The following is a 12,075-nucleotide window of genomic DNA, read 5'->3' on the forward strand; positions in this document are numbered from 1 at the left end:
GGTGAATTTTGGCCCATTCCTCCTGACAGAACTGGTGTAACTGAGCCAGGATTTAGGCCTCCTTGCTCGCACACACTTTTTCAGTTCTGCCCACAAATGATCTATGGGATTGAGTTCAGGGCTTTGTGATGGCCACTCCAATACCTTGACTTTGTTGTCCTTTAGCGATTTTGCCACAACTTTGGAAGTATGCTTGGGGTCATTGTCCATTTGGAAGACCCATTTGCGAACAAGCTTTAACTTCCTGATTGATGTCTTGAGATGTTGCTTCAATATAACCACAATTTTCCATCTTCATGCAATCTATTCAGTGAAGTGCACCAGTCCCTCCTGCAGCAAAGCACCCCCACAACTAATGCTGCCACCCCTGTGCTTCACGGTTGGGATGGTGTTCTTCGGCTTGCAAGCCTCCCCCTTTTCCTCCAAACATAACCATGGTCATTATGGCCAAACAGTTCTATTTTTGTTTCATTAGACCAGAGGACATTTCTCCAAAAAGTACGATTTTTGTCCCCATGTGCACTTGCAAACCGTAGTCTGACTTTTTTATTCTGGTTTTGGAGTAGAGACTTCTTCCTTGCTGAGTGGCCTTTCAGGGTATGTCGATACAGGAATCGTTTTACTGTGGATATATATACTTTGTACCCGTTTCATCCAGCATCTTCACAAGGTCCTTTGCTGTTGTTCTGGGATTGATTTGCACTTTTCGCACCAAAGTACATTCATCTCAAGGAGATGCTCTCCTTCCTGAGCGGTATGACGGCTGGGTGGTCCCATGGTGTTTATACTTGCGTACTATTGTTTGTACAGATGAACGTGGTAGCTTCATGCATTTGGAAATTGCTCCCAAGGATGAACCAGACTTGTGGAGGTCTACAATTTTTTTATGAGCTCTTGGCAGATTTCTTTTGATTTTACCATGATGTCAAGCAAAGAGTCACGGAGTTTGAAGGTAGGCCTTGAAATACATCCACAGGTACACCTCCAATTGACTCAAATGATGTCAATTAGCCTATCAGAAGCTTCTAAAGCCATGATATCATTTTCTGGAATTTTCCAAGCTGTTTAAAGGCACAGTCAACTTAGTATATGTAAACCTCTGACCCACTGGAATTGTGATACAGTGAATGATAAGTGGAATAATCTGTCTGTAAACAATTGTTGGAAAAATGACTTGTGTCATGCACAAAGTAGATGTCCTAACCGACTTGCCAAAACTATAGTTTGTTAACAAGAAATTTGTGGAGTGGTTGATAAGCAAGTTTAATGACTCCAACCTAAGTGTATGTAAACTTCCGATTTCAACTGTACATTAAACTCATAGCTGATTGAGTGCGCATAAAGAAATGGTATGACCATAGACATCTCCGGTAATGACATAGCAAGGAAAACTGAGCACCCTGGAGCAAATATACAGATTTAGCTCTTCCTTTAAACAACATCAAGGCCCAATCATGTGTAAAGGGACGCGGTGGGTAATAGCTGATGTATTGATGACATGTCTCCCAGGAATTCATGTGACTGACGGTCCCCTCTCTTGTGCAAAGTGGGAGCCTGCTTAACATAATCGGCTGCATTCGCACTTCATTAAATCACTATACACCCAGCACTAATATGACACTGAATTAATTACAGCTGGGACTATGATATTTCAAGACATGGCACTTCTGCTTACATAATAAACTGTACGTCAAGGGGCACAAGGACTGCCAGGAGTGTACAGGATGTGTATTAAATGGAAGGGATCATATCAGGATGATACCAATATGTATAAAATACTAGCTTTTTTATATCACTCAACAGAGAATTGAAAGAATACAGGTGTCATGTCCTACGTTAATGTACACTGAATAAAAATATAAACGCAACATGTGAAGTGTTGGTCCCATGTTTCATGAGCAGTAAAAAAATATCCTTTAAATTTTCCATATGCACAAAAGCTTATTTCTCTCAAATATTCAGCGCAAATGTATTTACATCCCTGTTAGTGAGCATGTCTCCTTTGCCAAGATAATCCATCCACCTGACAGGTGTGGTATATCAAGAAGCTGATTAAACAGCATGATCATTACACAGGTGCACCTTGTGCTGGGGACAATAAAATAAATAAAAGGCCACTCTAAAACGTTCAGTTTTGTCAAACAACACAATGCCATAGATGTCTCAAGTTTTGAAGGAGTGTGCAATTGGCATGCTGACTGCAGGAATGTCCACCAGAGCTGTTGCCAGATCATTTAATGTTAATTTCTCTACCATAAACCGCCTCCAATGTCATTTTAGAGAATTTGGCAGTACGTCCAACTGGTTTCACAGTCATGTGAAATCCATAGATCTGGGCCGAATGAATTTATTTCAATTAACTTATTTCCTTATATGAACTGTAACGCAGTAAAATCTTTGAAACTGTTGCGTTTATATTTTGGTTCAGTATACAGTGCATTCGGAAAGTATTCAAACCCTTTCACTTTTTCCACATTTTGTTACGTTACAGCCTTATTCTAAAATTTATTAAATCTACACACAATACCCCATAATGACAAAGCGAAAACAGGTTTTTAGACATTTTTGCTAAACTCTTAAAAATAAAAAACAGAAATACCTTATTTACATAAGTATTCAGACCCTTTGCTATGAAACTCAAAATTGAGCGCAGGTGCATCATGTTTCCATTGATCATCCTTGAGAGGTTTCTACAACTTGATTGGAGTCCACCTGTGGTAAATTCATCTGATTGAACATGATTTGGAAAGGCACACACCTGCCTATACAAGATCATGAGAAATAAGATTCTCTGGTCTGATGAAACCAAAATTGAACTCTTTTAGCCTAAATGCCAAGCGTCACGTCTGGAGGAAACCTGGCACCATCCCTATGGTGAAGCATGGTGGTGGCAGCATCATGCTGTGGGGATGTTTTTCAGCGGCAGGGACTGGGAGACTAGTCAAGATCGAGGGAAAGATGAACGGAGCAAAGTACAGAGAGATCCTTGATGAAAACCTGCTCCAGAATGCTCAGGACCTCAGACTGGGGTGAAGGCTCACCTTCCAGGTCAATGACCCTAAGCACACAGCCAAGACAACGCAGGAGTGGCTTCGGGACAAGTCTCTGAGTGTTCTTGAGTGGCCCAGCCAGAGCACGGAGTTGAACCCGATCTAACATTTCTGGAGAGAGCTGAAAATAGCTGTGCAGCGACGCTCCTCATCCAACCTGACAGAGCTTGAGAGGATCTGCAGAGAAGGATGGGAGAAACTCCCCACATACAGGTGTGCCAAGCTTGTAACATAATACCCAAGAAGACTCAAGGCTGTAATCTCTGCCAAAGGTGCTTCAACAAAGTACTGAGTAAAGGGTCTGTGATATGATATTCATTTTAATTCATTTTAATAAATTAACAAAAATGTCTAAAAACCTGTTTTTGCTTTGTCATTATGGGGTATTGTGTGTAGATTGATGAGGGGGGAAATGATTTAATCCATTTTGGAATAAGGCTGTAACGTAACAAAATGTGGAAAAAGTGAAGGTGTCTGTATACTTTCCGAATGCACTGTATATCTTTATCTCCTTATATTACACTGTAAGATTATTGAGAATACAATACCATTTAAAACAACAACCTGGGGAATAGCTACAGGGGAGAAGAGGGGGGCCAAATGGAAGCTGGGGATGATTAGATCCTCATTGTAGCATGAGTTGCGAAATTCACCAAGAATATCAGTGTACGAATCCTAGTAAGTCACACTGAGCCAGCCTAACAACATACAATCAGGAGGCAGTTTGAAACCCACCTAGGCGAGATGTCACAGCCCTGTCTCATGAAGGCGCCGAGGGAGAACCAGAGACTGTTGAATATCCCAAACTCGTTGGTAGACTCATTAGTCTGGATCTGGCCATCCTCGTACTCCTCTGTGTGCCACTCATATGGGCTGAATCGACTGACCAGGAAGAGCACAACGCTCACACCGATGTAGGCAAACACGATACACATCCAGATTTCGTAGGCCAGGGGGTCCAGGAAGGAGAAGACCCCAGGTTTTGACTTTTGGGGCTTCTTGATCATGATGGAAATACCCAGTGACATAAAGGGCTTGGAGAAGTCTATTACTTCTTCTCGGACGAGGGTGATGGTCAACGGTGCCACAGCTATATCGGCTTTCTGGGGGAGGAGAGAGAGAAAGAGCTTGATGTTATAAAGAGCTGATGTTGTTGTTCTAGGGAAACCGGGTGGGCATTAGTAGTGTTTAAAGGGAACTACTGGGGATGTTCGTATACAGCAAGTTATTGGATTTGATCAACGTTACAAGGTCCATGCATCTCTTTTCTTACCCCATAGACAAGCTCTCCCACCATTCCGTTCCAGATCTTGGTCTCAGCGTCTCGGGCGCCATATTTTCCATCCCCCACAATTTTCAGCTGGTATTTGAAGCCGCAGTGCTTGGCTATTTCAGCAGCCAGATCTACACAATAGCCCTCGTATCTTTCATTGTCTAAAAAAAGGTCAGCATTCTTCTTGAGCATTACATATGGGGCTTCCTGAGGGAGAAAAGCAAAAATATTGTTCAGTCCAGTAGGCGTGCCTTTAGCCTTTACATCATGATATACATGCAAACTGTATACATTTAGAGGCTTTTCACTGAATGAATGAACAGCTCATAAATAGGCATAGACTACTATGGGTTTGTTTGTGTATGTACAGTGTCCATATTAGAACCACATCAGTGTCAATATGGACGCAGTAATACTATAAAAACATGATTCTATGGACTAACAATTGCTAAGTATTGATTTTCAATTCAATTGTTGTGAATTAAAGAGTCAGTTGGTATGAATAGAGTCAATGATAACTCATTACCAAGATTGTGGTCACAATGACAGTTTTGTTTTCCATTCCTGTTGTGTCATTCGGAAACACGTCTGATTTTGTGACAGCCATTTTGTCAACTTCGTTCCAATATCCAATCTGTGGAGAAAATAATGAATAGTGAATGAGCAATTCCATAATGTCATGAGACGGTAGACAGCGTTGTTGTTTCAGATGAGTGTAAACATACAGTTATGAATATAACTATTGTTCCCTGAAGGAGCAAACGAGGTATAACATACTATGGGGAGTCTTAAATCACGCCAATCTGAAAGTAATCTGAAATCACGCCCAACAGGTCAATGGAGGCCGAGCCCACCCTTGGAAGCCTTCCTGGCTATAATATCGGGGCTCGCATACATTTCCTCAATTCCGTACTGCTCTTCAGCGAGCTCAAACCCCCTGACGGTGCGGGGCCAAAATATGTTGTACCTCGTTCCCTCCTTCAGGAAACAGTATTTATATTCCTAACTGTACCTTCCCTTTCAGTCGATCACCCTGTATAACATTCTATGGGGACATACAATCACGCCCCAAGCCTGCTCAGAGGGTACCAAACTAGAAGGTCCACGGCAGCCACAGCACACACAGGTTTCACCAGCTCACTTACCTTGCGAGCCTGAAATGTCCATACTAGTACAAAGAACCGCAAGTCCAAAATAACAGAACCCCTGTCATGACTTGGTAAAGCGCAGATACGCACTGCATAGGATTGACCAGAGTAAACGAACCACAGCAGCCTGAAGCTCAAACCCACAGAAAACCTGCAGTAACCTGGAAACGGTGTACCGGCGCACTGCCACGGCAGTCCAAGGCTCAAAGCCACAGGAAACTGCCTAACATCGACCCCAGTCCATACCAGTTCCAAAATGTCTCACACAGAGACCCAAGGAGTCTGGAATGCCAGAACTCACACAAGGAACCGCAAGTCCAAAACAACAGGGCATCTGTTGTGTCTTGATAATGCGCATTCGCGCACAGTCCCATCGATGAACCATGGCAGTCCAAGGCTCAAACCCGCAGGGAAACTGTGGAAACGAGGATAAATACGCAACATGTGCACTGCCTAACACCTGCTCCCAGACCCAGCCATAAGAATATCAGGAATTTGGTGTTGCATAACTGTTAACCAAACAAATATATTCTTATTTTATATATTTAATTATTTGTAAACTCAGGTTCCATTTATCATGCGCTGACTGTATAGTTATAATCACGTTTGAGCGTAAACCCCTAGTCGTCAAATTCAACCTTTCAGGGGCCAAACCCACAGTTCCATATCTCCGTGTCAAATTGTCCTGTGCGCCTGGGACAATAGACCCCGATGACACAGAACCCTCTAGGGGTCCCCCAACAGGCAGATGATCTACCCGGGAACCAGGGTTGTCTGGTCCAACGGGGAGCCACCAGACCCTCCTAATGGACCCTCTCCACAGTGGCCTGAATCCAGTCTACCAGAGGAACACATAGAGCAGGGTCCAAGGCCAATGATAGACCAAAGCATCCATTCCCAACCGAGCACCCAGATCCCTCACTGAGAAGAACAGACGACAATGACAGTTTTCTTGCGATGCGTAAGATCTACGTCGACCCTGCCGAACAGGTCCCATATCTGGGCCACCACCGAGGGGTGCAGTCTCCATTCCGTAGAGATAAGCCTCCCCTGGAAAGTAGATCTGCAACCACGTTGAGAGATCTGGGAAGATACTTCGCCCGGAGCGACAATAAATTCTCACTGCTTTATACAAGCAGATAACAGGCCAGGTTTAGGTGAGAGACCGTCCCCCCACCTGCCTATCGATGTACGCCACCGCTGTCCTGTTGTCGGACCTTACCAACTCATGCTTGCCCTCCAACATCGGAAGGAAAGCCTCAGCGCTAGCAACGTCGGGGAAACCCTGAGCAAACAATGGCAGTGGCGAGATGCGTCCAGACACGTAGCAATCCAGCGCTGAAACAGACACATCGACAGAAGTCCCAGAGGCACCACAGCTATCATAGAGCCCATCAGACCCAACAACCACAAGCATAAGTGAAAAGACACTGAGCGCCTTTTCCTAGACCATGTTGCTATGTGCATAAAGGTCATGTTAACCAGCATATTGGTGTTGAGAACAATGTGGTGGAGGCAGCAGCGGAGTTAGGAGATGAGAAAACAGTCATTGCCTAGATTGTCTAAGAAAAGTGAGGAGAGCGGATTCCCCAACTTAATTAGGCCTATAATCAATAGTCTAACTGTTAAATGTGCCAGGCTTTATAAGTCATCCATACACATCTACAGAAATAAAACAGATCCTGCTTCTGTTGCCTTTGACTGTTTGTTTAATAGCCTACTGATTCCGTCAGCACCAAGCCTCTGTGAGCACCAACCACATGTCAGATAAACCATTAAAAAAAAAATGTAAAAGGCTTTACACTTTTTTCTCTCGTTAGAACAGCCTCTCTTGTATTATTTCTCATTTATTTAGTGTGGTTTACACTGTTCCAAATTGCCAGAAAAAATATATTTATGATAATAATAGCTCAATTTTTTCTTGATCTCCTTATATTTATTATTACTATTATTGTTATGATCATCATTATTATAACAATACGTAATAGCATTATTATTAGTAGGCTTAGTATAGCAGCCTTGTATAACCACCATCGTGCTGTAGGCTTAGAGCACATCCTGTTTAGTCTTAATACATAACTTACTTAGGCCTATATTTCAATACTTATATATAAGCTACAGTACTGTATCAATCAATTATTCATTCATTCATTGATGTCATCACACAGCATACGAGTCATTCCTGATTTGAAATGCAATTAAGCATTTTAGTTTTTAAATAAAATAACAACTCGACCCTTGAATAATTAGCGTAAACAATAAATAAACCGTTCAATTTTGGAAATTGCTTTCACAAATGAATGCGACTGCTTTTGGTCGTTGCTGTAATAAAGGCTTCACAAAATGTTTTAAATAATAATTACAGACTCTCTAGTACACTTCATTGATTTAGTGTTGTTTACATTGTTCCAAACCGTTAGAGAAATTAGATTGTAATCTAACAGCACCTGTTTGGCAAACATAATATGCACACAGTGCCTGCTTCTTACTTTATTTTTCTTGATCTCCAGTATTTTCCACAACTTGACATCCCCTTGACCTCCTGAGCAACCAGTAAAAATTCCCCCGTTTCAAGTTTATTTGTCACGTCCTCTGCATACATTTTGCTGTCAGATGTGTTAGTGTTCTGAGTTTGTTAAAACCAATTTACTGATGGGATTATGATATTCTATGGTTCTATATTGGTCACGTGCATGCAATGCATACATGTGTCACGTAAAGAGAGCTAGGGTTGAGGGAATAGGGAATGTTTTTCCTAAACAAACTAGGGATATCGGTAACAGAACTTTTCAGTCAGAATTGGATGTAATTATGTTGCAGCTTCAGCAACAAGGACAGCGCGATAAACACTTGAAGTTCTGTGGTGGTCACTGCAGCAGGGAAGAGAGCGAGACAATTGATGCTCTTCACACAGTCACTCGCTGTCATTTTTTTTAACACAGCGCAGCAAGTCTGAGCCCAACCAGGCACAATCAAATCAAATGCGGTCGGACTCCCTTTAGTCATTTGTGTCTTAATTATTTAATCAAACAGTGTACTTAAAGCATCAGACGTGCTCACTGAATGTAGTTGATTTGATTAAAACACATAAGATGAGTCTATATATGGAAAATACACGTTTGAAAAGTTTAACCAATCGATTGGTCGAAAGAACATAACAATTGTTTTTGGTCGGCTCTAGTAATTTTCATTATGAAACCACATGCCCTAGGGCTTGGTCTGAGGTTGAAATTCAGCTAGTTAGCCTTTTTGAACTTACTCTTACCACTGACCATCTTACTCAAGTAAGGAGGCACTGGCTACACAAGCAGAGCAGAAAGTAGTGGGGTTTTAGCAAACACAAATCCTAACCAAGTAAGGAAACATTAGCTAGACAAGCAGAGCAGAAAGTAGTTCGTTTTTAGCAAACACAAAAACCGATCAAGACCCAAAACTCGCAACACCTCGGGGGACCCACTAACAGGCACCTAAGTCCGATCTGAATCTCGGAGACTTCGTGTGACTGAAAAGTTAGTAAATTGCATGAAATGTTCTTCCTTCAGGCGAGCTGAAGAGCGAAGAATTTTGAAAATGGATGACAGCCCTCGTATTGTAGCCAGTAAGGCGGGGCTTCCGAGGGTGGGCTCGGCATCCATTGGCCCGTTGGGCGTGATTTCAGTTCTCTTCAGGTGAATAGGATTGGTCGTTGACTTCCCATAGTATGTCATAACGAATGAACGACTGAAAAGGAACTGACTGAAGCATCTACACAGCCACATGTTAAGAACTCTCATTTCTTCTTGTTTTTTGTGGGGGTTCAGTGCTGATGTGCTGTTGTCTTGTTCCATCGCAGACCAACACATTTAAGACTGTCTGATATATTATGCAACCTTGACCTATTGAGACATGTTCTAGCCATATTCATATTCAGAAACACTAGCATACCTTCACAGGACCATTATTCTTCAGCTCCATGATATTAACAGAGTAGTTTACTCGTTTGCCATGTTGATCGAACTGAATATTCCCTGTGAGACCGTCCACACGAACCTAGAAGGACACAAAACCACAGTGGCAGAATGGCAAGACGCCACCATTAAATACCTCAGTCATAGACCAATTTACTTTTCCCACACAGATCTGGATTCACATTGCCTCGTCAAAGCTTTGAAGCCAATGCTCAGGGTAGAAATCCTGAGAGTGTGTGGGAAGACTATTGTCAATGCTAGCTCAGGGGAGAATGTGTGTGTGTGTGTGTATGTTTTTGTCTGTCCTTATACTTCAGTCTCTGTGTCTGTGGTAGAGCCAGCCAGCCGTTGCCACGGCAACCCCATGCTGTCACCTGTTTGAGCGCTCGTTCAATCTCCACTCCCTGCGCCCAGGGCACGGCGGGGTTAGCCAGACAGTCGCCGTTGTTGCCCTTTCTGGCGATGTCAATGCGCTGCTTGTGCAGGTAGCGGAAGGCCTCCGTCATCACCTGCACCGCGTCGTAGGTCAACGCAGACGTGTACTGCAATAGAACAGAAGGGGAAGGGTGTGTAAGTGTGTGGGGATGAAATGGGGACACAAGGGAGGAGAAGGAAGAGTTAGTGTGTTTCTGAGAGGGGTTGTGAGGACGTTAGTGTGCTTGTCTGTGTGTGTGCAAGCGGCTGTGTGCCTGGGTCTGCACACGCACAGTACGTGTGAGGGAGAATAGGGGCAAAACATTTTGAAGCCGCAGCCACGTCACAGCTCCCGGGGATGGAGAAGTGCTCGCTGAGTGCCTCTCAACTAAACACCCATGTGGATGTCTACTCACCCTAATCTTACTGTCGGCACCAGGGTATTCCTTCTCCTCCAGAGCCTCCCACCTCTGGTCAAATTTGGAAACCAACGGGTCATCGAAATCCACAATCTGGAAACCTGAGACGTTGGCTCCTCCATATTGGATTTTGGAGAGGTCCCCATCCACAAAACCCTGAAATTAAAAGAAGGGAATCCAAGCACAGACATGAAATGGAAATGTTTGCTGTCATACAAATGTCAGCTGAAAGACAAAACGGGAATGGAATTATTACCCAAAGCTAACTTATTGGGCAATACATAAGAGATTCAATTGGAAGACAATCACTCTGGCTTCTCAATGTCTCATCGCTATGCAGTTAGCTTAATAAATTATTTTAGTCACTATGTTCTCCCTGAGATTCCAATTCCACGGCTGAGTTGTGAAAACTCACCAAATTTGCAATGATGTAGTGGTAGCCTTTCACATGTCTGCCAATGGTGATAACCTGGGGACAAGATCAGATAGGTAAACAGAACAGATCATATATGAAACCATAATGACATGGAAACCAAACAAGACAGTCTCCAAGTAATCATATTCCGTATGCTACAGTAGTCATGAGTGTTATTCTTATAGGCTTTATTTACAGTCACGAACACCTGCCACCTGCCAGTGCTATCACTTGTCAGTAACAAACCAAAACAGGAAGCCCATTCCACTAACTACCTCAAATGACACACCTGCAGCTAATCCCACCACATGAGTGACACTTAGAAAGTCAGTTACATAAAGAAATTTAAATAATAATTTGAATAAAAATGCATTGTACGTGACTTCCTTTGGCAGAAAACTGTGACCGGGTTTGATTATGTTTTTCTCAGATAAAACCTTTAGCATGCAGCAGCGAGGGGAATACGCATTGATTTCAGTGTTTTGTGAAACACACATCTGCTTGCCTTAAACTAATCGATGTACTCTCCCACGGGCCAGGGATGATTTATAAATAACCCGTTTATGTAAATCTCTGTGGCCTTTAATTCCACTTTTGTTGCAGTCTAATTTAACAATTAAGGGGATTGTTGCAAGGCAGTCCACTTGGGGGGTAGGTGTGAAATGTTTGCAGGCAAGGATGAAACTCACCCACACAGGCAAACACACACCAACAAGATCTCAATTGCTGCATTACACACACTCATCATTGCCGTCATCATAAGCTCAGTCATAGCAGAATAGCTGTTCAATATAACACTGCTCTAACATCAGGGCCCGCACAAACTACCAGAGGACTGAGTTTGTATGTTTACCTGTTCCATAATGTCTTTGACTTTGTCCTGTTCACAGTCCAGGATTACCCGTCTCTCCTTCTTGTTCTCCAGGTCCTGGAAGAGGGAGCGGTAGGCTTCGTCTTTCCTCTCGTCCTTCAGGTTGCCCACGTTGATGGCGGTCACCTGCCACTTCCTTTCTGCAGCCGTGTCCAGCACCACCTGCAGTGTGGTCAGACCTGGACAGACAAGAGGGTCATGTTCATTAGGCACGAAACTGACAAAACAACTCTGAACTGAGTGAAACGAGAAGACACAATCTGAACATCTCCAATAAGAAATGAATGTCTTTGTTTTCTGTCACAAAAACATTTTCCTATGGTGTGTTCTAATGAAGCTGACCCAGGATAGGACACACTTAGGATTTGCCATAGTACATCTGAGATAGGGATCCTTATAGTGTTTTAAATTCATGCAAATAGATACAGTGCATTCGGAAAGTATTTAGACCCTTCGACATTTTCCACATTTCTATACGTTGCAGCCTTATTCTAAAATGTATTACATAAAAAAAAACATCTCCAGCAAATACACACAC

At 42.9% G+C, this 12,075-nt stretch overlaps 1 protein-coding gene across 10 annotated transcripts in view; it reads right to left on the bottom strand.

Moving 5' to 3' along the window:
- LOC139581119 (glutamate receptor 2-like) overlaps nt 1-12,075 on the bottom strand; it is a 71,707-nt gene that overhangs the window by 7,803 nt on the left and 51,829 nt on the right. For all 10 annotated transcript variants that reach the window (XR_011676148.1, XM_071410563.1, XM_071410562.1 and 7 more), the window contains exons 4-11: nt 11,520-11,716; nt 10,667-10,720; nt 10,249-10,407; nt 9,793-9,960; nt 9,396-9,500; nt 4,850-4,957; nt 4,324-4,530; nt 3,786-4,153 (exon numbers count right to left, since the gene is read on the bottom strand). Coding sequence is in view for 9 of the 10 variants with exons in the window: in XM_071410563.1 (XP_071266664.1) it covers nt 3,786-4,153; nt 4,324-4,530; nt 4,850-4,957; nt 9,396-9,500; nt 9,793-9,960; nt 10,249-10,407; nt 10,667-10,720; nt 11,520-11,716 (1,366 nt within the window). In the remaining variant the exon portion in view is untranslated. The remainder of the gene's footprint in view (nt 1-3,785; nt 4,154-4,323; nt 4,531-4,849; nt 4,958-9,395; nt 9,501-9,792; nt 9,961-10,248; nt 10,408-10,666; nt 10,721-11,519; nt 11,717-12,075) is intronic.

The sequence above is a fragment of the Salvelinus alpinus genome, chromosome 7 (genome assembly GCF_045679555.1).
Source record: "Salvelinus alpinus chromosome 7, SLU_Salpinus.1, whole genome shotgun sequence".
Taxonomy (NCBI): domain Eukaryota; kingdom Metazoa; phylum Chordata; class Actinopteri; order Salmoniformes; family Salmonidae; genus Salvelinus; species Salvelinus alpinus.